We start from the raw sequence: 24462 nt of genomic DNA, 5'->3' as shown, positions 1-24462 counted from the left end.
GACTCATTCAGGAGCTAATGGAGTCTGCACTGGAAAGTGGAGGAAGGTATTATTAAAGGTTAATAAGATACGGGCGAGAACTGACGATTAGACATTTACATGCCTACATTGTGTCTGGCTGGGTCTGCTTTTGGCATGTGTACAGTTTTATTATAGTGAATGTCACACTTCTGTCCCCCCCCCCATTGATTACCACACTTGCAATGCAAACCTAAGCAGGCCCTTCTAAGTCAGTTGATATCAGTGGGGCTTAGAAAGAGGTAACACTACTTGGGATTGCACTGTTAAAATAACAAGATTGGATTCCGTCATGGCAATATTGAAAAGGCCCCAAATCAGATCCTGGGGTTGCATTTTGAATCTGGAAACATCTTTGGGTGGGAAAGGAGTATTTATAGGAATGTTCAAATTATCACCCACTTCCAGCTGCTGTTTGATGAGCAAGTTGGTGATGAGCCAAGGAGTTTCTCTTCCTAGTGACGTATGGAGCTCTGCCTTGCACAGAACATGATTATCAATCCCCAGGGCTGTACAAGGCAGACCAAGCAGGCGGCTTTTAGCAAAATTTCTCCACAAGAGAAGAATGGCATAAGAAGGGTAAGGAGCCTTCAGTATTTGGTCTAAATGCAGCACTGAAACCCAATGAGGCACTTTCTGGTCCCAAAGTAGGTGTGTCTCATAGGTACGTATATGCTGTCAAGTCGTAATTGACTTATGGTGACCCCAGTAAGGGCTTTCAAGGCAAGTGGTGTGTCTTCTACTACACACTTAAATCAGTGAAGCAATCATTTTCTCATCTAGCTCACTCTCTCTACCACCACCACCTCAGGGAGGGTGCTGAACTAAAAACTACAATTCCCAGGATTCTTTGTGGGAACCATAGAGTTTGTCCAAAAACTAGAGTGTCACCCCCCTCCACACCGGCAACATGATGACATCACCTGGCAACATCCCTGTTTGGGGGTGGGGCTTCCCTTGCTGGCAAGTTGGCCAGCAGTGGATCGAAGCCCCCAAAGTTGGGCCCAGACCAGGGGTCTGGCAACACTACTTTGTGGTGACTGTGACTGGTAAGCCCATAATGAAGGAAGATCTGTCAAGTTATTCATTCATTTACTTTATTTCTAGTCCGCCTTTCTCACCGAGGCTCAAGGGGGGAGCATAACATTTTTAAAACAATGCAATAAAAAAGCATAACATGTATTTATTTATTTATTTGATTTTTACCCCACCCTCCCTGCCAAGGCAGGCTTAGGGCGGTTTCCATAAGAAGCAATAGATAAAACAACAATATAAATATCAATATAAAATACACAACATAGTTATTAAAACCATTAACATAGCGATGGTGGTACAACTGTGGTAAAGTGCATATGAAACATACATTCAGCCAGGGCTATTTTTGGACAGGAACGCACAGGAACGGAGTTCCGGCTGGCTTCAGAGTTGGCCACGCCCACTACAGCCCAAACCTCTGCGTGCGTGGCTACAGAGGGAAGGCCAGGAGAGCGATCCCTCCCCGATGACTCCGAGGCGGGGGGGGCCCTGCAAGGATCGGGGAGGCATTTAAGTGCCTCCCCATGCCTGTCCAAGGGCCGGCTTGCCCGGGCTCCCCACAGCTGTGGGGCACCCGGACAAGCCAAGGGAAGGCAAGCCAAGGGGGGCTTGCTTGGGCTTCCTGCAGCTGCGGGGCTCCCAGGCAAGGGCCGGCCGGAGTCCCTGCAGACACGGTGCACCCGGTCAAGCCAAGGGAAGGTATGTGGGTATGGCCTAATAGGCTAATGAGTTATGCTATAGGGGTGTGGCCTATTATGCTAATGAGTTCCTGCTGGGCTTTTTCTACAAAAAAAGCCCTGCATTCAGCAGTAGGATCCACTATTGGCGGGGCCAGGCTGGAAATGGAATTGGAACAGGGCATAGATGATGAAGCGCAGCTCCTTACCTAAATGCCTGGCGGAAGGACTCCGTTTTCGCGGCCCTGCGGAACTGTGAAAGGTCCCGCAGGGCCCTGATCTCTTCTAGAAGCTCATTCCTCCAAGTTGGAGCTGCCACAGAAAAAGCCCTGGTCCTGGTCGATACCAGCCTGGTGTCCCTAGGGCCAGGGAGGGCCAGATGATCTTGTGACCCTGACTGTAGTACTCTCTGGGGAACATGTGGGGAAAGGCGGTCCTTCAGGTAGGTAGGTTCTTGACCATAGAGGGCTTTAAAGGTAAATAGAATAAACAGTGCAATAAGACTGGATTACAGAATTAGGGAGCCAAGTAATGAAAACAGTATAAGATGCAGCATACCATAAACAATGCAAAACACAGTTTACAAACATTAGAAAACAATTCACTCAAAACGCGATAATACATGCAATAAATTTAGGCCCTGTCTGCTTTTATAAAAACTCCATCCTGAACAGTTCAATTTTATTACAACCCTATTCCTTTTATAAAATATTTCTGTAACAGCAATACTTCTATATCCTGACCCATTAAAAAAAAATTAAAACCTTTTATTTTGCTGTATTATTTTCTCTTAAAAAAGGATAATCCCCTCAATCCTGAAGACTCGAACCTGGGAGACCTCAAACGCCTCAGCAAGAGTAACATTGACATCTCTGGACTGATGGAGGAGGAGGAGCCCAGGCAGCTGTTGCCGCGGAAACCAAGTGACTGCTCCAGCTATGACTGTGATTCCATCACACAGCATCACGCCCTCCTGTCCAGGTAAACTGAAGATCACACCCAGAGAAATTGCTTAAGAGGTGTTCTATGCCAATTGTTGCAGAGATCTTAAGATTTACAGGTAGAGTCGAGGATTCATAGCCCAATCCAACAAGGGACTGGAAAAAAATATTGCAGGGCAAAAGAGGTTGGGGCAAGCAAGAAGCAGAACTTTTCTAGATAAATTGCAATTGATTTTGTGATTTTAAAATGCTACATCCACCTTCCATCCAAACCAGGTTCCCCGAAGGCAGCATTCAAGAGTTTTAAAAGGCAATTTAATGCATTCAGACCAGAGACGTGTACTTGCAGTGATGCTAAGCATTACAAGGGTTCAAAATGCTAATGAGTGCAAGAAAAAAAAGCCGCCAGCAATGGCAGAAAGCCCTTCTTAAAATCAGCAACGGAAGCTCAGCCAGCCCACCTAAGTCTGTTGTAAAATGAGGGTCTTAGCTGCTTCCGTGAACCTACTGGGACCACATGGGCCTCTCTTGGAGGAAAGGGGGCTATAATAGCCAACATGCTCTGCTCCTCATTACTTTGCGGGGAAAGGAGGGGCCGTGGCTCAGCAGTAGAGTACTTGCTTTGCTTGCAGAAATGAAAGAAGAGCCTGCTGGGTCGGACCAATCTAGCATACTGTTTCATATAGTGTTCAACTGGTTGCCCTGGATGGCCAAATGAACAGGGTGTAGAGAGGTCAAGGCCTTCCTCTGATGTTACCGCCTGGCCAGTGTTCCCTCTAAGCTGAGTTAGTGTGAGCTAGCTCACAGTTTTTTTAGCCTCCAGCACACACATTTTCGTCTTAGCTCAGGAAGGATGGCTCCAGAGCAAGCTAATTGATGTAGCAGCCGAATCACTCACTCACAATTTTAATGCCAGTAGCTCACAAAGTAGAATTTCTGCTCACAAGACTCCACCGCTTAGAGGGAGCATTGCTGGCACTGGTATTCACAGGTTTTGCTGCCTATATGCATGAAGGCTCCCTTCAGTCACCACAGCTAGTGGGCACAGCTAGACCTCTTCTCCATTAATCTGTCTTAGCCCCCTTTTAAAGCTCTCTCTACTCACAGCCATCATTATCTCCACTGGTAGCAAATTCCACTTTTTCGTTACTCGTTGAGCAAAGGAGTATTTCCTTGTGTCTGGTTTGAGCCTATTCCAACCCTTGTTCTATCCCCAGCATCTCCGCTTTAAAGGCAATGTGAAAAACCTCTGCCTGAGATCCTGGAGAGCTGCCACCAGTCTGAATAGACTACACTGGCAGTGGAAAACTCAGAGCAAGCCTCCACAGGAACATGATCTAATAACAGGGGGAGGCAGGTCGCAGTCATTGTGGGTTGTATGATTCGCAGAGCCCTGATCTCAGTCCCTGTCTCCCAAAGAGCAGGGGGAAAAACCAACTGCACAGAAGGACAAGAAGGTTCTCTGCTCCCCATGCAAGTAGAGGCTTCTAGGAGCTTTTGTGCATTCCGGTTGTTTTAGGACATCTGGCTGCAGTCTTTTTTAAAAGTGGCCTCTGCCTTCTTTTTTGTTGCTTGAATTGTGTGGACTGGCACTCCTCTTAACTAAGGAGGTGTGTGTCTTGGTCTCCTCCCCTCCTCCCCCCCCCCCCCCCCCCCCCCCAGTATCCACTCAACAATGCTGCAAGAGGATGCGGACTTTCCCCCCATGAGCACATCCAGTGTGTCAGACGTCAGTCTGTGTCGTTTTGAATTCGAAGTCTCTGATTTCTTCCTCTTCGGATCATCCCTCGGTTTGGTGCTGGCTATGAGGAGGACGGTGCTTCCCAGCCAGGAAGGTGAGCAGCCAGAGTTCGGATGGGTGGACGCGCGCGCGCGCACACACACACACACAAAGTAGTTCCTTTTCGTGCAGGGCATGATTTACTTGTGGTGGAAATCAGTCCCAGAGGGTAGCCATGTTGGTCTGTAGTAGAACAGCTCAACCTGAGTCCAGTTAGCACCTTAGGGACCAAAGAGATTTTTTTGAATATATCTGATGAAGGGAGCTTTGACCCTCTAAAGCAGTGATGGCGAACCTTTTAGAGACCGAGTGCCCAAACTGCGACCCAAAACCCACTTATTTATCACAAAGTGCCAATACGGCAATTTAACCTGAATACTGAGGTTTGACTTTAGGAAAAAAACAACTCATACATTAACTTAAGATGATCCAAACAAAGTAAGGAAAGCAATCCCAAATGCTTTCGTTTACTTAAAATTATTTGGCAGAGAATGCGACACTTTAATGATGGTCTGGGCCTGGCTGGGGCGATGGCACGCGTGCCCACAGAGAGGGCTCTGAGTGCCACCTCTGGCACCCGTGCCATAGGTTCGCCACCACTGCTCTAAAGTTTATACCCCCAGAATCTTGTTGGTCTCTAAGATGCTACCGGACTCAAATCTAGCTGTGGAATTCAGTTGTACAAGATGCGGTAACGGCTCTTAGCTTGGATGCCTTTAGAAGGGGAAGAGGCAAGCTATTAGGCAGGATGGCTAAATGAAGCCCCCTTCTAAGTACTAGTTGCCTGGGGGAGGCTTTGGCCTTTGGGCTCTTGCTGGGAACCTTCTGGAGCATCTAGTTGGCTGCTGTGGGCACCAGGATGCAGGGTTAGATGGACCACTGCTCTGATCAATGAGGGCTGCCTTGGGTAGGGAATGTAAGCCCAAGAGGGAAGTCTGAGCAGAGGCATTCTGCCTGCTTGCTGTCTTGAGAGGAGGACCCCATTCCCCCCCCCTTGGCAGCTGTAGCATCTGACTTCTGGAAAGCTCAGCTTTTCCCACAGAGCCACCAATTCCCAATGCCTCAAAATTACAGGTCATGAGGCCCGTTTGCAAAACAATGAGACTGGAATCCTTCCATGAAGATTTTCTGGAACATTTTAAAGGTTTTTCTTCTAACTGTCGAGGCCATAACATTGTTTAATAACAGCTGAGACGATTGCACAGCTTTGACTCTTTCGAGCTTTGTAAAATGTTCCGCACGCGCTCTCGCAATCAGAGCTGAATGCTCATTGAGCCGTCGAAGAGGCCTGTGAACAGCAAGTGCCGAACTGTTAAGGGGCAGATCATGCTTCCTAGCAGAATGGCACGAGCCCCAGTTATTAGGCCCAGCTAGTAATTGAGTTCATTAATCAGCTTTCACGGAATGAGTGTTTGCAGTCATGTGCTTGGCCTTGCAGCACTCGGAGTTCTGTTGGGATTCTTCTCTTAGCCCTGAGGAAGGCCTATTCTGTCCTATTACAGCACTGCTTGAGATAGCAAGGGCCGTCCAAGTAACCAGCGGCACAATACCAGGCAGGCAAGAGCTGATGATTGCGCTCTCTACCAGGTAGCTGGCGTGTTGACAGCCAGATGAGCCAGGAGCAGCAAGCCGCGAATAAGCTTTGCCTGGAACATAAGAAACGGTTCTCTGGCCTGGACTGTGTGCGTGTGTTTCTGTAGGTGGGTTCCAGGGAATGGGTCACCTGAGATAGTGGGGCTGGGGCTGTTGTCTGCAGCCTTCCCATCACAGGCAGGTAATTGGCATGAACACACCAGAGTGGAAAGATCAGAAGCCGGTGTTAGGCTGCCCAGGGCCCCAAGGCTGAGACCTAATGGCATCTTGCAAGAGCCAGCTATTTGTAGGGAGAGTTGTGAAATTTGAGGAAAATGCCCCACCACCCCATTTAAACTGTACCCTAAGCTGGCATCTCAGTTGGGGTCTTCCTGTAGCATCATCATGAGAGAGCTCACAAGTGAAGGAATTGAGAGCCGCTAATAACAGAACAGGTTCATCCAGAAGTGTTGATAGGGCACCAGAGTGTGCAGGAGCCAATGAAAAGAGGGGGGAGTTGTTCAGCAGAAGATAGCGGTGAGAACACAACGGCCAAGCTGGTGGGCTTCTAAACTGGGCGCAGTGACAAGAGGGGCAGGCCGCAACTCTAAGTCAGCAGATCGGGATTGGTGAGACCTTAATGTGCAATGGAAGCCCATTTAGAAGGTGTGCGCTCGTATGTATGCTTTAGTTTCCACTGGTGGCAAATCCACCCTCGCCCTGTGTGCATTTTCATCTGCTCTACAGAAGGTTCACTGTAATCAGCTCATTGCAGATGTGGGTCATCACCTCCAGAGGCTGGGGTGGGGGATGGGGATTCAGTAATGAATTTAGCAGACTTTTCAGGGTAAATGGCTGCTCTAAGCCTCTGTGTCATCCAGAGGTTTGCCGGGGACTTCAACAGCTGCTCCTGTTTCACACTGAGAGCGGGGCATGTGTGACTATCAGAACTGACGGGGGTAAGGTGCTTTCCAGACCCATAAACTACATTGGGTTTACAGGAACTCTGGTTGACAAGCTTGTGTACATTTGCTCAGCTAAGCTTTTTATTAAAAGCTAATCAGTAGTTTGTGGGAGGCAGGTTAGAAACTAGCTAAATCACCTGGAGTCTCTCAGTGTGCAAAGCAGGCAAATGGAACGGATGTCTTGGTGCAGCAAAGAATCCACCTATTTTCAGTTGCACTATTTTTTCCCATGTGATGCAACAGCTCAGAATGGCATCCACAGTTCCCAAAGTCTCTCTAGGAGTCTCAGGACCAACTAGTGGGCAAAATTGATGACTATTTTTTTTACTGTCAGATCACAGATGACTTATGGCAACCCCTTGGGGTTTCAAGGCAAGAGAAATTCAGAGGTGGTTTGCAATTGCCTGCCTCTGTGTCATGACCCTGGTATTCACTGGTAATCTCCCATCCATATACTGACCACAGCTGACCCTCCTGCTTAGCTTCCAAGATCTGATGAGATTGAGCTATCCTGGGCTATTCGGGTCAGGACTGATAACTTACATAGTGGTTTCTAAACTGGAGAGAAGTTTTTGAGCCATTTCTCGTGGTCCCGGGATATCATCTCCCCTTTTCCATTGTGTTTCCCAGTCTCTCAGGTACAGCCGGCTTGCAGCCAGGTCTACAACCTCTTCCACTCTGCCGACCCCTCTGCCTCCAGGCTTGAGCCGCTCTTGGAAGCGAAATTCCACCTCCTGCCTCCGTTCAGTGTGCCGAAGTACCAGAGATACCCTCTGGGGGATGGGCGGTCTCATCTCTTAGGTATCATTTATCTTTTTCTGTGCTTGCCTGAGAACTGTTTTCTGAGAACAGTTTTAGGCGGCTAAATATTCAGTGCTATTTTTGTGCTCTGGCCAGGTTTTGTTTAATCTCTTAATGATTTTATGCTGCTTTGTGATGTAACATTTTACTTTGGAAACTGCCTCCAGCAGGTTCTCTGGAGAGGTGGCATATCAGTTTTAAAATAAATGTGGCTACCGGGTCTATCAGCTTCTCTCTCCCTCACCCCTGCAGAACTTTGTGGGCTCGGAGCCACTAAAAGCAGCCTTCCCATAGCAAATGTAAATTACTCATCAGCCAGTATTAAGCACATGAGATCTGTGGAGTTGCACGGTACGAGCACCTATGTCACTTTGAGCCAAAATATGCATGTCACTCCAGGGTAAGCGGCACTTGCATCCATCCAGATCCTGTTTCTAAATGAATGGCAAAAGTTAAAACCATTAAGACACTTCCAAAACCTAAGCTTAAAATCCACAGAGCAGGCGTTTGTCCTTTTGCTTGTGTTTGTGAATTCTGGATTCTGACAAAGCCCTGTAAGATGGATGTGGAAGAATTTGGACCCATTTGAAATCTGCATATACTTGGGAAAATGGGGGCAGGTAGGACTCCTCTTTGCTTGGAGTGGGGGAGAGGGCAACCGTGATAGCCATGGCCTGGGGTCCAAAAGAGTGTCCAGATGAGTCTGCTGCAGCAATTCAGGGGGGCACTCCTATTCTCGCCTCCGCAGCCAAAGAAAGTTTTCTCCGGTGCCTGATCCTTATACTTGAAATGGGTACATCGTATTCTCGCAGGGGCAGGTGGTTCTTAGGTTTCCAGCTCCAGCCAACCAGCAACCCAATTGGCTTCAGGTGTCACTGAGGCCTGAGATCAGGATCATGGGTTGGAATCGAGGGAAAAGAGTTCACAGGAGGAATTGATGGAGCGAGAGGATCGTTCCTCACCTTCCCCGAGCAACCCTCTGCTTGTCCTGAAACTCCTCTTTGAGGCTTGGCAGACTCACATGCAAAGCATGCTGGAGGACGGGACGCTGAGCCAACAAGCAGGAGTCGGTCTTCCATTTGCAGCTTGCATCAGGTGCTTGGGGGGGGAGGCAACAGTGGGAGGGCTTCTGGAGTTCTGGCCCCACAAGTGGACCTCCTGATGGCACCTGGTTCTGGCCACTGTGTGAAAAAGAGTGTTGGACTTGATGAGCCATTGGCCTGATCCAACATTGGCTTCTCTCTTAGGAAGGAGGAGGTGGTGATTTTGCCTTCTTCCTCCTTGTTGCTACAAAGCCCCATCCTGTGGCGCTGATTTGGTCCTCAGAGAGGTGTTTGGGGACAAATGGAAAAATGGGCAAGGCAGAGAAAGGTCTGCTGTGCCCACTCCTTCCATGGACTCTTTTGCTTCTTAAGGATTTTTTAGTTCGTAACGACTCACCTGTGGTGAGCAAGGCAATTATTTTCTTCTCCCAGAGAGTTGAAAGCTGTTGGAAACAGAGGACCACTGCTTGAAGCTCATCCACTTGTCCCACTTTTGCTTCTTGCAGGACCTCTTTGACGAGAGACAAAAGCAAGACAAATTTGTGTGCGTGTATGTAGTGTGCGCACACCAAGCGCAAGGCTGCCCGTCTCTTCCGGCTCCCTGTTGAAATCTCTCATCTTTCTGCCTAACAAACTCTTGCAAGCAAAGGAGTTCTCCAAGAAGTCGCCTCTTCCTTTTAGGCCATGAATAACCAGTGTGGGTCATTGCATAGGCAGAGAAGCGTGTTAAAAGCTCGTGGGCTAGCAACTTGCCTTGTCAGGCGGTTTTGGGGGTTCTGCAGCCATGTATGAAGCTCCCTGATCTTCAGCTGCCCCTAAACCCTCTGTGTTTTCTGTGTTTCTGTTTTCCACCGCGCAGCTGACGTCATCCACAGCCACAGTGCCCTCTTTGCCGAAGATGGCTCTGCAATCCCCCCTTCTTCGGCAGACGCATTAGGATCTCAAAACGCCTTGCAAGGGAAGAAGGCAAGAAGGTCGAGCGTGGACAGCAGCAATAGCGAAAGTTCGGGATCGACTGAGAGCTTGTTGCCTGCCAGCATCACCAATAGTGAGTGAGGCAGAGGGCGTTCTGGATGAGCACCTTATTTCAGGCACACCAGAAAGGGAGCCAGGAAAATACAATGAGAAACAATGTTTGAAAAGTTATTTCTTTCTAGGGTGTCATCTTTAGGAGGGAACAAATGGGTGACCTGTTGGGGAATTGCGTTTCATTCCCTAAACCAAAACAGCAACATTGGGAGAGGCGGTGTGCAGAGCTGGTTCAAAGTATTTTGTTGCACCTATCAAGGTCCTTCTGTTGGCTCCTCCCATGCTGCCACTTATCACAGCCAAGGCACCACTGCAGGGACTGGACTTGAACCAGGTCCAGAAGGCAGTACTCGTTGCCTTCTGTGCTGCCAGTGGTTAAGAGCGAGCCAAAGCCCCGGTGGTATGTTGGCAACCTTGTCATGATCTTAACTCAAGTACTGGTCCTGTCCTAGCTGACAAACTTAGCCTGGTTCTGTAGTTTGGGGCGGGAAGGGGAAATGCTATACATATGTTTGTGTGTGTAGATGTGTGTGTGTTTGTGTGCATATGAAATTTCCAAATTTGAAAAACAACAAACAATTAATGAACACTGGCTAGGGAAGAACAGTATTTTTAAGAGAAACACAGTTTTGTTTGCTGAGTTTCAAAATGATGAGGTTAGTGTGGCTCACCAGGCCAGCTTCCTGCTGCTTTAAGGCTCAACTCTTATGCAATCTGAGGCCGTACGCACAAGAAAGAGTCAACAGGGCAGTTGCTTCTCCCCCACCCCCCCGGTCATGTGGGTTCAGGTGTAAATGTTGTCAGCCCTCTTAGAATGATTGTTTGAGTCCCCCACCACCATCAGCAATGGGGGATACGTGTCTGAACTTTTGGGGAAGAGAAGAGAGGAGGATGCCCACGAAACAGCTTGTTCGGGTTTGGAAAGCGGAATTCCTGGCAGGGCCAGGGTCAGCATTGCTGGAGGTGGGGCAGCTGCCAGGGCCCAGAGTGCCTGGGAGAGGCCACTGTTGCTGATGTTCCCTACAAGCTCACTTGCTAACTTTCCACCCCTCACGATCTCTGCTGCAAGCACTGCCCAGTGCCGCTAGGAAATGGGCTGCCGTTCGCTGTGAGCATGGGCAGTGGGCAGAGCTTGTGAGCAAACAGTAAAGAACATACAAGTAGGTGGGAGGCATGTGGGAGGGAAGGGGGGCATAAGCAGGGGGTCTGATGGGGGCAGAGGATGGGGGGACCCTGGGAAGTCTCTGCTCCACCACCCCCCAATCCTGGAACCAGCCCTGATTTCTAGCCACTCTTGTTGCTGTTAAAAATGGCAGTTTTGGGTGTTGTATGCTGTGTTAACATTTGCAAGTCATTTTGAAGAGCTAAGAAGGTAACTTCAGCATTGCTTGTGAAAGTGGTGTATGGGCCACATGCAAAACTGAGGCCTCCAGGAACTGGGGGAGTGACAGTTATGCCTTATGGTTTGTTTGTCCTGTAGTTACCTCCAAGTGGTGGGGGACCAAGCGGCTAGACTATGCCTTGTACTGCCCAGATGTTCTAACTGCCTTCCCAACGGTGGCTCTGCCACATCTGTTCCATGCCAGCTACTGGGAATCAACTGATGTGGTTGCCTTCATTCTGAGACAGGTAACAGTCTCTCTCACCCCCCCCCACTGCCTTTTGCTTATTTTAAAATATTTATACCCAGCTTTTCCTTCTGAAAATAACAGGGGCGCAGGGTAGCTTACGAGATGTGCCAGCAAAGATCAAAAACGTAACATGACAGCCTTAAATTAGAAAAAAATGACAGCCCTAAATTAGGAAAATGTACTGCCGTACATTTTTGTTGTTCAGTCGCACAGTCGAGTCCAACTCTTCGCAACCCCATAGAGCACATCACCCCAGGCCCTCCTGTCTTCTGCCATCCCCCGGAGTTTGCTTAATTTCATGTTCGTTGCCTCGATAACACTGTCTAACCGTCTCATCCTTTGCCATCCCCTTCTTCTTTTACCTTTAGTCTTTCCCAGCATCAGGGTCTTCTCCAGTGAGTGCTCCCTTCTCATTTGGTGGGCAAAATACCTGAGCTTCAGCTTATCTGGCCTTCCAGGGAACAGTTCAGGTTGATTTCTTTTAGGATTGACTGATTTGATCTCCTTGCAGTCCAAGGGACTCTCAAGAGTCTTCTCCAGCACCATAATTCAAAAGCATCTATTCTTCGGCGCTCGACCTTCCTTATGGTCCAACTCTTGCAGCCATACATTACTACTGGGAATACCATTGCTTTGACTATACAGACTTTTGTTTGCAAGGTGATGTCTCTACTTTTTATTATGCTGTCCAGGTTTGCCATCACTTTCCTCCCAAGGAGCAGGCGTCTTTTAATTTCATGGCTGCAGTTACCATCTGCAGTGATCTTGGATCCCAGGAACGTGAAGTCTGTCACTGCTTCTATGCCTTCCCCTTCTATTTGCCAAGGAGTGATGGGGCCAGATGCTATGATCTTAGTTTTTTTTATGTTGAGTTTCAAGCCAACTTTTGTGCTCTCCTCTTTTCACTCTTAGCAAGAGGCTCTTTAGGACCTCTTCACTTTCTGCCATTAAAGTGGTATCGTCTGCATATCTGAGGTTCTTGATGTTTCTCCTGGCAGTCTTATACATCCTTGTTGTACTCCTTTTCTTATGCTAAACCCCAATCAGTTGTTCCATGTCTGGTTCTAACTGTCGCTTCTTGACCCTTATATAGGTTTCTCAAGAGACATGTGAAGTGGTCTGGTACTCCCATCTCTTTAAGGACTTGCCACAGTTTGTTGTAATCCAAACAATCAAAGGCTTTAGCATAGTCAATGAAGCAGAAGTAGATGTTTTTCTGTTACTCCTTTGCTTTCTCCATATTCCAGTGAATGTTGGCAATTTGATCTCTAGTTCCTCTACCTCTTCGAAACCCAGCTTGTACTTCTTGTAGTTCTCTATCCACATACTGCTGAAACCTAGCTTGTAGGATCTTGAGTATGATCTTGCTAGCTTGTGAAATGAGTGCAATTGTGTGCTAGTTTGAACATTCCTTGGCATTTCCCTTCTTTGGGATTGGAATGTAAACTGATGTTTTCCAATCCTGTGGCCACTCTTGCATTTTCCAAATTTGCTGGCATATTAAGTACAGCACTTTAACAACATCATCTTTTAAGACTTTGAATAGCTCAGCTGAGATACCATCACCTCCGCTAGGTTTGTTGTTAGTAATGCTTTCTAAGGCCCATTTGACTTCGCACTCCAGGATGTCTGGCTCAAGGTCAGTGATCACACTGTCGTGGTTGTCAAGAACATTGAGGTCCTTCTTGTATAGTTCCTCTGTATATTCTTGCCATCTCTTCCTAATCTCTTCTGCTTCTGTTAGGTCCCTACCGTTTTTGTCCTTTATCATGGCCAGCTTTGCACAGAACGTTCCCTTGATTTCTTCAATTTTCTTGAAGAGATCTCTAGTCCTTCCCATTCTATTGTTTTTCTCTATTACTTTGCATTGTTCATTCAGGAAGGCCTCCTTATCTCTCCTTGCTTTTCTTTGGAAATCTGCATTCAGTTCAGTAAATCTTTCCTTTTCACCTTGGCCTTTCACTTTCCTTCTTTCCTCAGCTATTTGTAAAGCTTCGTCAGAGTACCATATATACCATAGTACATACATGCACTACCATTATATATAAAGAATAGTGGCTGAAGCTGCTACTATAGAGGCATCAGTGGTCTTAGAATTCCTTTTTGGTACACTGGGTGCTCCAGATATATTCGCAGCCTCAGCTCATAGTTTCTGATCTTGCATTTTTAGCCTGCTTACCCAGCGCCACCTACTGGGGGTCATAAAGAGGCACACCTTTGAAAGCCAGTTATTACTGGCACAGATGTAAAAATCAGCATTAAAATAATCAGCTGGAGATGAGGAACAACAATGTACTGCTCTGTTTTGGTGTGTACTGACTGCAGAGATCCATTTGTGTGCTTTCAAAAGCCCTTTTAAATAAAATAGGCAAACAATTAAAGAGGCACATCATGCATACAGCTCTACGTGCTCGGCTCCATTTGCCGTCACCCTTGCTGTTTCATTTCAGGTGATGAGATTTGAAACTGTCAGCATCAAGGAGAGCAACAGCTTGGATCCTGCAACACTCAGTCCATCAAACCCACGGGAGAAATGGCTACGCAAGAGGACGCTTGTCAAATTGAGGGTAAGTTATGGAGGTGCTTGTGTAAACTCCTGCTTATTGACAGTTGGGCCATTTGGGCATACAATGCAATAGATCCACAAATCGAACTGAGGAGGAGAGAGAGGGCTGTGCCCAGAGGGGCTGACTTTTGGCAGAGGCCTTCTCATTTTCTAACATGCACCATTGCAAAGGTTGGCTCCCCAGACAGGTGGGAAGCCCCCTCCAGTTAGGTACACGCAGCTTCTTCACACGCTTAGCTTGCTGCTTCAGCAGCACTGGAGACAGCAGATCTAGTCGACATACGAATGGATCTTTGTAAGCTGTGCCAAGAGAAGCTGTTCAGCCTTTGGGACAGAACAGTTCTTCAGGGGAACACTCTGCTTAGCGGAACAAAGCTTGAGTCCAGCGGCACCTTTAAGACCAACCAAGTTTTATTCAAGGTATGAGCCTTTGCGTGCACACACCCTTCCTTAGATACAGTGGTGGGGGGGAACCCACTCTGCTTAGTGTTCAGGCTTTTTTTTTTTAGAAAGTGTTATTGTCTGGTTCTGCAGGCAGCTTCTCAGGCATGAAACCTCCCTGAGCGCAAAGGTTGCCCTGCTCTACCTCTTCTGGGTTTAGATAGTTAGGTCAGGAGCCTGCCACTCCCTCCCCAAGAAAGCTCAGAAGTTCCGGGTTGTACTGTCATTTAGAAAAATCGCAGACTGGAGTGTTCTTCTAGTGGACTTGGGGGCCTAGAGAGACTATTGGTGGGGCTTTGTTTTCTTTTTTAAAAACATTTTGAGTCTTCATGCTGCTAGTTTAAAAGTTTGTTCTTTGCTTTTAGAGTTAGGAATTGTACTTGTTTTTATTTCTATTTTGCTCCATCGGAACCCACTCTGAGGCTATGAGAGGTGTTTGGCGAGACTGGAATCTTAAGTGAGCTTGAGTGACTTGGTTCAATTTGGTGCTGCTTATTAAAACCAACTTCTGAATCGCTTGGGCCTGCAGATCTTGGTCACAATTAGATAAGGACCATGATTCTGTGTGAATGCAGAAAACCAATACAGTCTGCTGTTGAAAACAGAATTCAGCCTGAGGAAGTGGCTTTGCTTGATTTTTTTTTAAAGTGAAACGAAGTGTCTTGCTTTCATGGCTTCAGAGGCACATTTTAAAGTTGCCTACAGATTTGGAAATCTCACAAGCCAAGGAAGAGGAGCAACATTTTGAAGGATCTGAGGGGAAAGGCGCATTATTGCTCCATTGTGGCTAAATAAATAAACCAACTCTTGTTAAAAAAAGAGTGGAATACACTTGATCTTGGTAACACTTGTGTATTACATACAGGTGGATCCATTCTCAATTTTAAACATAACAGTACAATTTTAGTTGCTGGTACCTTACAGTAAAGTGTGCAAGTGGTACATGCAAAGTTTAAAAAAAAAAAAAAACAAACAGAGGGGGGGGGGGGGGGGGGGGGGGGGGCGATGACATGCCACTGCCCGAGGCCTATGTTTTTCCATCTCTTCCCTCCCCTTTCCCCAAAGACTTGATGAAAATGTAATCCAAACACAAAGGTTTATCCTGCTATAACTGGCTGTTTTATAGCTTCTTTAAAAGCAGGTTTCTGGCTGGTCTCTTTCTGACTCAAGAATGCTTTTATTCACAAACTGTCTTAAATCAGGTTGTTGCATCCCAAAATCCCAGGTGCCACTTTGCCCCTAAACCTCTAAAGTTGACTCTCCCTACCTGCTTCCTTTCCAGAACGTGACTTCGAATCACAGGTCGAACGATGTAATTGCAGCAGAAGGCGGCCCTCAGGTGCTGGTTGGCCGGTTCATGTATGGCCCCCTCGACATGGTGGCCCTGACAGGGGAAAAGGTGACTCTCTCATTCTTTCCACCAAGACTAATGCAAAACTTCTCAAAGGCATGTAGTTCTTTCCCCACTTGTCTGGCAAACAAGCTTTGATTCCTGCCCTTGCTCCGTATGTCGAGGGAAGTCTGGGAACTGGCATTTGAGGACTGGAGAGGCTTTCATTTCTGGTGGAACTGCAACACTGCAGGAGCCTCCGTCCTCTGCACTTGGCCCAAAGGACGGCATTAAAGAACAGCTTCCCCCAGCGACCAACCTTCAGCAGCTTTTCTTAGTTCACTGGAATCTTGCAAAGAGCAGAGCTGCTTTTTTATAGCCAGGCAGAGCTACAAACTTCAGGGAAGGAAGGAGCATAGCTGAGGTTGGATCCAGCTGGAAGACTATGCACTGCTACTCCCCCCCCCCCCAAATATGCGATTATACGTCTTACTGGTACTGCCTCTGTAACCTGGTAATGCTTCCTAGCCTTCCTTCTTCCTGACAAAAGTCATGTCCAGGCAGGCTGGGGGGTGAGGGAACCGATTGCAGCTGTAGCCAGAAGGCTCCTTTAGAGCTGGGCTTTGATTCTGACTCCAAGACTCAGTGTTAGAGGCTAGTCTAGACTAGGACCCAAACTAGGCAAGTCTAGAACAATACAAACACCTGAAGCTGCCCGGCAATCCAGGATCCTTTTGTTGACTGGCAGCCATTCCCCAGAGTCTCTCTAGGTGTTTCCCAATACTTTCCACTTGAGATCCTATAGTTGGAGCTGCCAGGGGTTGAACCATGGAGTCTTCTGCAGGCAAAGAACTTCTGTGTCACTGAGCACCCCTGAGACTAAAGGCCGCCTTCCAAGCCAGGGGCTGCAGCTCCCAGTTCAGAGTAGTGGGTGCCTGAAGGCTCAGTGGAGGAGGGGAAGTCTGTCTATCCAAATCTCCTTGAGAGCTGATCTTCTCCCATTGCCACCTCCACTCCCAAGGAAATGACGAGACTCACCACTAGTTCTGTTCCTTGTTCCAGGTCGACATCTTCATAATCTCTGATCCCTCCTCTGGGCGGTGGGTCTACTTCGACACAGAGATCACAAACAACAGTGGCCGAGTCTCTTACAACGTCCCCAAAGAGAAGAGGCTTGGGGTTGGGGTGTACCCTATCAAAATGGTAGTCAGGTAGCGTGCAGAGCTTGGAAGGGTGTCCTTAAAGTGCTGGGAAGGGGGGCGGGGCGGGTGGATGTGCATACGGATATGGACACTGGCGTCTTAAGCTGGCTCATCATTTGAAGAATACCAACAAGTCATGCAGGCAAGTCTATTGACCCTTGATGGTTCTTTGTGTAGGTTGCTGATGCACTAGATGAAGAATTCCCCAGTCCTCTGTTAGCATAGAGCTTGGTTTGTGCTGCAGGAAGGGGAGGGGGATTTGCTGCTTTAGGACTAAAGTCCATATGAGGCTGGTTAGGAAAGAAAAATAAGTCCTTTTTTGTAAAGGGATTCCGTCCTTTCAAAGAAACGGGGAAGAATGGGTCATTTTTCTATCTACACTAGAATGGAGAAAGATTGCAGAGATCACAGTTTGCCCTGCTATCAGTTAGAAAGCTGGAAGAGAAGGAGTTACCTGGAAGGAAGGAACCCCTAAGCGTAGCATTCTCAGAAATCAAAGAGACCACAGCAGAGTGGACAAGAGGAAGGATGCAGGAACTGACCTCTCTAACTTTACTGTACTCTGCTGTGCAAAGTCCTTCACTTCAACATCCTCAACCTACTACCAGACGGTTTTGTTGGATGACTAGGAGTTCTTGAGTTTGTGTGTGTGGCAGGGGGAGATTTTCTCCTTCCTTGCCTTTCATGAAGTTACGGCTCACTGACCCTATCCCTCCTTGGGCTTTTTTCCCCTTGTCCAACAAATTGCTCAGCAGTAATCAAACTGAAAATGCTCTTTAGAGGATTAGTAGGTTGTTTCACTAAGCAACATTTCCAGACTCTTAAATGAGCTGCTTTAGAGCCCCAGAGTTCCATGAGAACGACTTTTAGTTACAAAAATTGATTCCAGTAAATAGTGCTATTATTTAATGTTTGACTAGGAGTTCTTGAGTTTGTGTGTGTGGCAGGGGGAGGTTTTCTCCTTCCTTGCCTTTCATGAAGTTAGGGCTCTCTGACCCTATCCCTCCTTGGGCTTTTTCCCCCTTGTCCAACAAACTGCTCAGCAGTAATCAAACTGAAAATGCTCTTTAGAGGATTAGTAGGTTGTTTCACTAAGCAACATTTCCAGACTCTTAAATGAGCTGCTTTAGAGCCCCAGAGTTCCTTGAGAACGACTTTTGGTTACAAAAATTGATTCCAGTAAATAGTGCTATTATTTAATGTTTGGGACCTGGGGACACAAAACTGCAATTGTGTAGCTGAAATTCTATTTATTTATTTATTTGCATGTGTGCTCTCACCGTCTTCCCATGCATTGTGCTGGCCACATGGGCATGAGGGTACTCTGTGGTCATGTCAGAGCTCCCGTAGACTTTGCATTGGAGTTCTGGAGGAATGTATTTTGCCCTGCTTGAAGTTCTGCATATACTGATGGGATACATAAAACTTCACATAGCTCTCACAGGGGCAGGTGGTTCTTAGGTCTGCCTTGGGTTTAGAAAACAGTGTGGGAGGGAAGGCATCAGCACTCTCTTCCAGCGTGCTATGGTTCTGATACAAATTGGGCCCTGCTTGCCTGGGAATTGAGTTGACAGTCGGGAACTTGCACGCATGTCTCGCTACCAGTCATTGTCGAGGATCTAGACAGTATCAAAGGAACATGTAATGTTTTGTTAGGGCTTGTTGTTTCACCCTCGTTATGCCCTAACTGCAGATCTTATTCTGAAATGGGGAGGAGCAGGGCAGAAATATGGCGCTGGAGAAAGCTTAAGACCTCACCAGGGATCCAATGATAATGGAGTCCAGTCTTTACATGACAAAACGTGACTCAAAAGGGTGGAACTGGATATCGTCCTGCCTCTGACTAGAATGGAGGGTTACAGACATCTGTAAGCAGAGAATCCATAGAATGTGTGAACCCTACCAACTTCCATTGTGGCCTTTCACAGAGATTGGGTTGAATAGTACCCTGTGCAGCTCCCATTTTCTCAACACTGTGCTGTGTTTCCTTGTCACCAGGGGTGACCAGAGCAGTGCCATCAGCTATCTGACTGTGCTTCCACGAGGAATGGAGTGTGTGGTCTTCAGCATCGATGGCTCCTTCGCCGCCAGCGTGTCTATCATGGGCAGTGACCCCAAAGTCCGAGCCGGGGCCGTTGATGTTGTCAGGTGAGAGCTCCTTCACAGTATTTCTGTGGTAATTGAATAGTGTTGGGGGAAGATCAGGATGGCTTCCAGGGAGGTGGCCAGACTGATTCCCTGGGAGTACACTGCATTTTGACTTGGAAATTGCTCAGGTGAGGTTCAGGCAGAGGGTGACGCCACCTCAGCCATTCCTCAGCATGAGTGTGATACGGTATCACAGTTAATCATACCTCACTGTGCTGGGATTCCTCAGAAACGTATGTTTGGGGGTGGAGTGTGAATTATTCCTCTGTATCCTTTGTTATGATCTTGTAGTCTGTTACCCATTGACTCTTTCAGTCAGCTATAAGCTACTCTTCACCACAGCTTCAGTCAGCCAGACATACTCTCAACTCCCAACTGCTCTCTTAACTGCCTTTTTCAACTGTCTCTCTCACTTCAGATCCCATTGGCTGCTCTTAGGGAGAGAGGGAACCTAAGCTGTTCATTACATGGTCCTTTGTGGCATTAGCCACATTTCAGGTTAGACAAATCTCTCCTCCTCTTAGTAGAGGAGGTTGAGTGGAAATATTGGAATTTCCAATATTGGAGGAGGAGGAAGTTATCATGGCTCACCAAGAGCTTGACTACCTGCAGTGGGGGAAGATGGGGATAGATGAAGGTTAAAATAACAAAGAAAGGTGGAAGGAGATCCTTCCTGTTTTGGGAATTTTTCATTACAGCTGGAGAGGCCTCTGCTTTTGCAGGAAAAATATGCCACAATAACTTTGTCAGCCTTTGAGGTGTTCCAGGGCTCTTTGCCGTGTCCCACTGTTAGGTCAGGTGGTTGGCTGGAGAATCCACTGGGTTTGCTTCCAGCTGGACCCTCGTGGGTGTTTTCAAGGCAACTTGATTCAGACTTTATGCCCCCCTGGCAATGTCGGTCAGAAGGATTCTTCTCTCAAGTAGACACCCGGATAGTCCTTTATTCACAATATTTGTGTATTGCTTCCCCCTCCCCAATATTCCATGTGACTCACAAGAGACATGTCAGAAAGGCAATCTTAAAACATGTACAATTGCAAGAGTGAAACCTGAGTAGCAGAGTCAGTGACTGCAGCAGATGATAGTCCAAGAAAAGATACCGGTTATTCCGGATGCACTAAATGTGTCCTCAGGGGGGGATTTTTGTGCATGGGCACTGCAGTTGGGTGCCAGACATCCTCTCATTTTAAATGCAGTTAGCAATGGGGAGAGCAAAACTTGAGTCCAGAAGCATCTTAAAGGCCCACAAGATTTCCAAGGTGTAAGCTTCCAAGAGTCAAACCTCCCTTCATCTTTAGGAGAGAAGGGTGGTTTCCCCTGTTTTTAAGAACTCCCTGTCAAGCTCCACAACCACTTCAAGTTTATAGCCCTGCTGATGTTTGATGGCTCTCAACCCTGACCAAAAGTATCTGCAGCCTTCCACTTGCATCTCCTCCTCTTTTCTTTCTCCTCCTCCTCCTCTTTAGTGTCCTTCCTTTCCTCTCTTACATGACTTTCTCCCCATCACACCCATTGTGTCAATCCCAACTCCTCTGCCTGGTACAGCCATAGACCCTTAATTCACATGTAGCATCAGCTCCTTCCTTCCCTCTCCTAATGCAGACACTGGCAAGATCTCGGGTACCTGATCATCTACATCACAGGGCGCCCTGACATGCAGAAGCAGCGGGTTGTCTCATGGCTCTCTCAGCACAACTTCCCCCAAGGGATGATCTTCTTCTCCGATGGGCTCGTCCACGACCCTTTACGGCAGAAGACCATTTTCCTCCGGAATCTAGTGCAAGAGGTAGTCTGATCTTCAGCTTGTTTCCCCTCCGTGATGATGATTTGGGAATGGCTGAGTCTCCAGAAGCTCCCAGAGGACATGTGTCCCGGGCTAATCCAAAGGCTTCATGTGGTCATCCGGGGACCAGGAGTTGATGTTGTGTGCATCCTCTTCCCCTTGCTCCCAGGCCTCAGAGCACACATGTTCCCAGGTAACTGAAGTCCATGAGGCTCCTGATCTCAGCCTTGGAGTCCATGACTGATGTGGATTTTGAGAGATGACCAGGGTCGGCAAACCGAGAACATAAAAGACCAGTAATGATGGGCCACTGGCCACGCCTATAGCCAAATATGGCTAACTCTCAACACGTCTCTCTTTCTTCACTTCAGTGCCACATCAAGATCTGTGCTGCCTATGGTTCCATGAAGGACATCTCTGTGTACAACGTTCTAGGCCTCTCCCCCTCCCAGATCTACATCGTTGGTCGGCCAGCAAAGAAGTACCAAATGCAGTGCCAGGTGACACTCTCCACAGGACAGGAAGTACTCTTGTGTTGCAGAACGGGGGGTGGGGGGTGGATAGGAAACAGGGGCTCTGTGATCTGCTGTGGAACTTGCCGTGGCAACGGGAGGGAATCCAGAGATTAGTCAAAGTCTCAAGAAGCTCCCAGCAAACAAGGTGCACTTTGCTTGTGTCATTAGTGTCTGACACACAAAATGTGCACCCGAATTAAACTGTGGTGTGTTCAGATGCTGCCTTTCTGCATGCACAAAAGGCTACAGCATGGATGTGGTTAAGTACATGCCATAAGCCTGCTTTCTTTGGAAGAGGCTTTGGCCCAATCACAGAGTATGTGCTTTGCACGGGGAAAGGTCTCCAATTTGATCACCAGCATCTTTTAAGATAGATCAGGTGGGCAGCCATGTTGGTCTGAAGCAGTAGAACAAAGTTTGCGTCCACTGGCACCTTTAAGACCAACAGAAGTTTATTCAAGGTATACTTTTGTTGGACTTAAAGGTGCCATTTGTGGAGGGGAATTTCTTTTCCAAAAATCTCTCTCTTAGATATACCCATTTATTCCTCTTATTCTCTCTTTTCCTTTTTTAAAAGAGGGGTTTCTCTCTAATTTGCCTTTCATTTCTCCCTGTAGTTTTCTGTTAACACCGCTATGCACCCTTTTGGAACTTCAACCCTTCCAGTTGCTTTATATACCACAGGGTGGCGCTCTAGCAGGAGGATAGGAAGGTTTGGGAATGCCTGCCTCTGAGCACTTTTTTTTGTTTTTTGCCATCAAGTCACCCCTGACTTATAGTGACCCCGCAGGGTTTTCAAGGCAAGAGCCATTCAGAGGTGGTTTGTCATTGCCTGCCTTCGCGTCATGACTCTGGTATTCCTTGGCGGTCTCCTATCCAAATACTAGCCAGGGCCAACCCCGCTGAACTTCTAAAATCTAATGAGATTAGGCTAGCCTGGGCTATCCAGGTCAGGTCTGAGCACTTACAGAGTGGAATTCTGAAATTCTGCATAACTTCTTTGAAACTGACTCCAGGTTTCTAAAAAGAAAGGAAGAATTGGATTTCAGGGAGAAACTGGGTAAAGAGATTAGAGTGCTAAGAAAGAGCTTTCTCTGTCCATGACCCTGGAGAGCCACCTTGAGGAGAGAATGCGATAGATCAGGGATCTGACTCGGTGTAGGTTTCATGTGCTCACACTTGACGTTCAGGTGAAGGATGCAGGAGTAACCCAGTTAGAAGAGCAACAGGTGAGAGAAGAGAGAGAAGAGATTGGATTTATACCCCGCAGCTTACAAAGAGCAGCTTACAAAGTCCTTTAACTTTCCCTCCCCACAACAGACACCCTGTGAGGTAGGAAACTGCTCTTTTTCAAGAACAGCTGTGCCAGAACTATGGCTTGCCCAAGGTCATCCAGCAAGTGCAAGTGGAGGAGTGGGGAATCAAACCCGGTTCTCCCAGATTAGAGTCCACGCACTTATCCACTACACCAAACTGCTGTGTTGCTTACTGGTTTTTCTTTTCTTTTTTTCCCCTTGTCCTCTTCTCCCCATACCAGTTCATCAGCGAAGGCTATGCATCCCACTTGGCCTCCCTGGAGTTCAGCCTTCACTCCCGGCCCAAGAAGAACAACTCACGCATGATTCTGAGGAAGGGCAGCTTTGGCCTACACTCCCAGCCCGACTTCCTGCGTAAAAGGAACCACCTCCGAAGGACTATGTCTGTCCAGCAGCCTGACCCGCCATCTTTGACCCCCAAGCCAGAGCGTGCCCAAAGCCAGCCCGAGTCTGATAAGGACCATGACCGGCATTTGCCTCCTATCGGGTGGGTGAGAGGTGGGCTTCATAAGTTCGAGTCTGCCCCGTAGCGACCGCCCAGGGTGGGGCTGCGGCTCAGGCATTCTGTGATCAGCTTGTGGGCATGCCTCTTCAAGGCTTTTGGGGCAGCTTCCGGGTCAAAGGTGAGAGGAGCCAGAGTCCTTATAGGCTCCGGGTTTTGCCTTCCACATCCCCCCCAAGGCGTGCTTCCTGTTTGTTCCTCTCGTCTGTGTGTCCGATCAGGAAATGTTAAGAGCAGAGGAGACCCACTGCCTCCAGAGGTTGCAGCGCCAGACGGGCAAAGGAGCTTGTCTTTCAGTGTTTACTTTGTTAACAAAAATGCGCAATGAGAGGAGAAAAGCTCCAGCTTTATCCAAGGAGAGAAGGTGCCTGGGGGGAGAGCATTACCGGCGGTATCCAAACCCTATTTCTCTACTAAGAAGGGTGTACCGGTGCTGTGCCAATGGCTTTGGGCGCAGGTGAATTCAAGTAGGTTGTCCTGAACTGAAACCAAGCGAGCTAGCTGTGCCGGCAGGAACCTCTTGGGTGCCTTACACCCAGGATCCTTGTCTTTCAACTCTGCCAGTGACTCGAGGCCAGGAAATCAGTAGATCTGTACATTTTGCCGGAAAATCTGTATGTTTTGCCGGAAATATGCGGGTAGATGTGAGAATGCATCTGAAAGCAAAGCGAAGGAACAGAACTCGTCCTCTTCGAGAAGAGCGGCAGAAGGAGGAGAGACGCTTGAAAAGTGTTTCTGTGGGCTTGGAGGTCTGTTGGGCCCATTTTGGAGGGGTGGAATCAGACGCCTGCCACACTGCTGGATGTTTATGCTCTCGCTTTTGGATACATGAAAATAATAAAAAGAACCACGCCGGAGCAATGCGTTTGACAAACCAAATAGTGTTAGAAGTCCATGCGCAGCTCTTCTCCCCCTCCCCCCGCCGAGAGCCCGGAAGCACACGTCAGTGTTGCTGCACGTGGCGGTGTCTCACAGGTGTTCGAGTTGCGCACGCTGCGGTGTCTCGTGGGACTTGTTTGACTGTGCAGGTGTTCCCCGTGCTTCAAGCCGAGATTTTGGTGTGTCTCCTTTTCAGTACTAAATGTGGGTCTTGAGTAGCCGAGGCAAATCCCCCATCCCTTCCCCCCCCACATACCCAGAGGTAGACTCATCCCCCCTCCCCCTCCC

The 24462-nt window shown here is 47.9% G+C and overlaps 1 protein-coding gene across 1 annotated transcript in view; it reads left to right on the top strand.

The window, feature by feature from the left end:
* The window catches only part of PITPNM3 (PITPNM family member 3), a 65756-nt gene extending 41617 nt beyond the window's left edge, over nt 1–24139 (top strand). Inside the window, exons 7-18 of the mRNA XM_015409115.1 lie at nt 2530–2711; nt 4334–4506; nt 7619–7789; nt 9692–9880; nt 11342–11490; nt 13943–14059; nt 15782–15898; nt 16892–17040; nt 19030–19179; nt 20782–20965; nt 21334–21462; nt 23015–24139. Coding sequence (XP_015264601.1) covers nt 2530–2711; nt 4334–4506; nt 7619–7789; nt 9692–9880; nt 11342–11490; nt 13943–14059; nt 15782–15898; nt 16892–17040; nt 19030–19179; nt 20782–20965; nt 21334–21462; nt 23015–23323 — 2019 coding nt within the window. The 3' untranslated portion in view covers nt 23324–24139. The remainder of the gene's footprint in view (nt 1–2529; nt 2712–4333; nt 4507–7618; nt 7790–9691; nt 9881–11341; nt 11491–13942; nt 14060–15781; nt 15899–16891; nt 17041–19029; nt 19180–20781; nt 20966–21333; nt 21463–23014) is intronic.
* Nucleotides 24140–24462: the final 323 nt, after the last annotated feature.

The sequence above is a fragment of the Gekko japonicus genome, unplaced genomic scaffold, assembly GCF_001447785.1.
Source record: "Gekko japonicus isolate JY-2015 unplaced genomic scaffold, Gekko_japonicus_V1.1 scaffold98, whole genome shotgun sequence".
Classification (NCBI taxonomy): domain Eukaryota; kingdom Metazoa; phylum Chordata; class Lepidosauria; order Squamata; family Gekkonidae; genus Gekko; species Gekko japonicus.
Note: the sequence above shows the minus strand (reverse complement) of the source record. Positions and strands in the feature narration are given on the sequence as shown.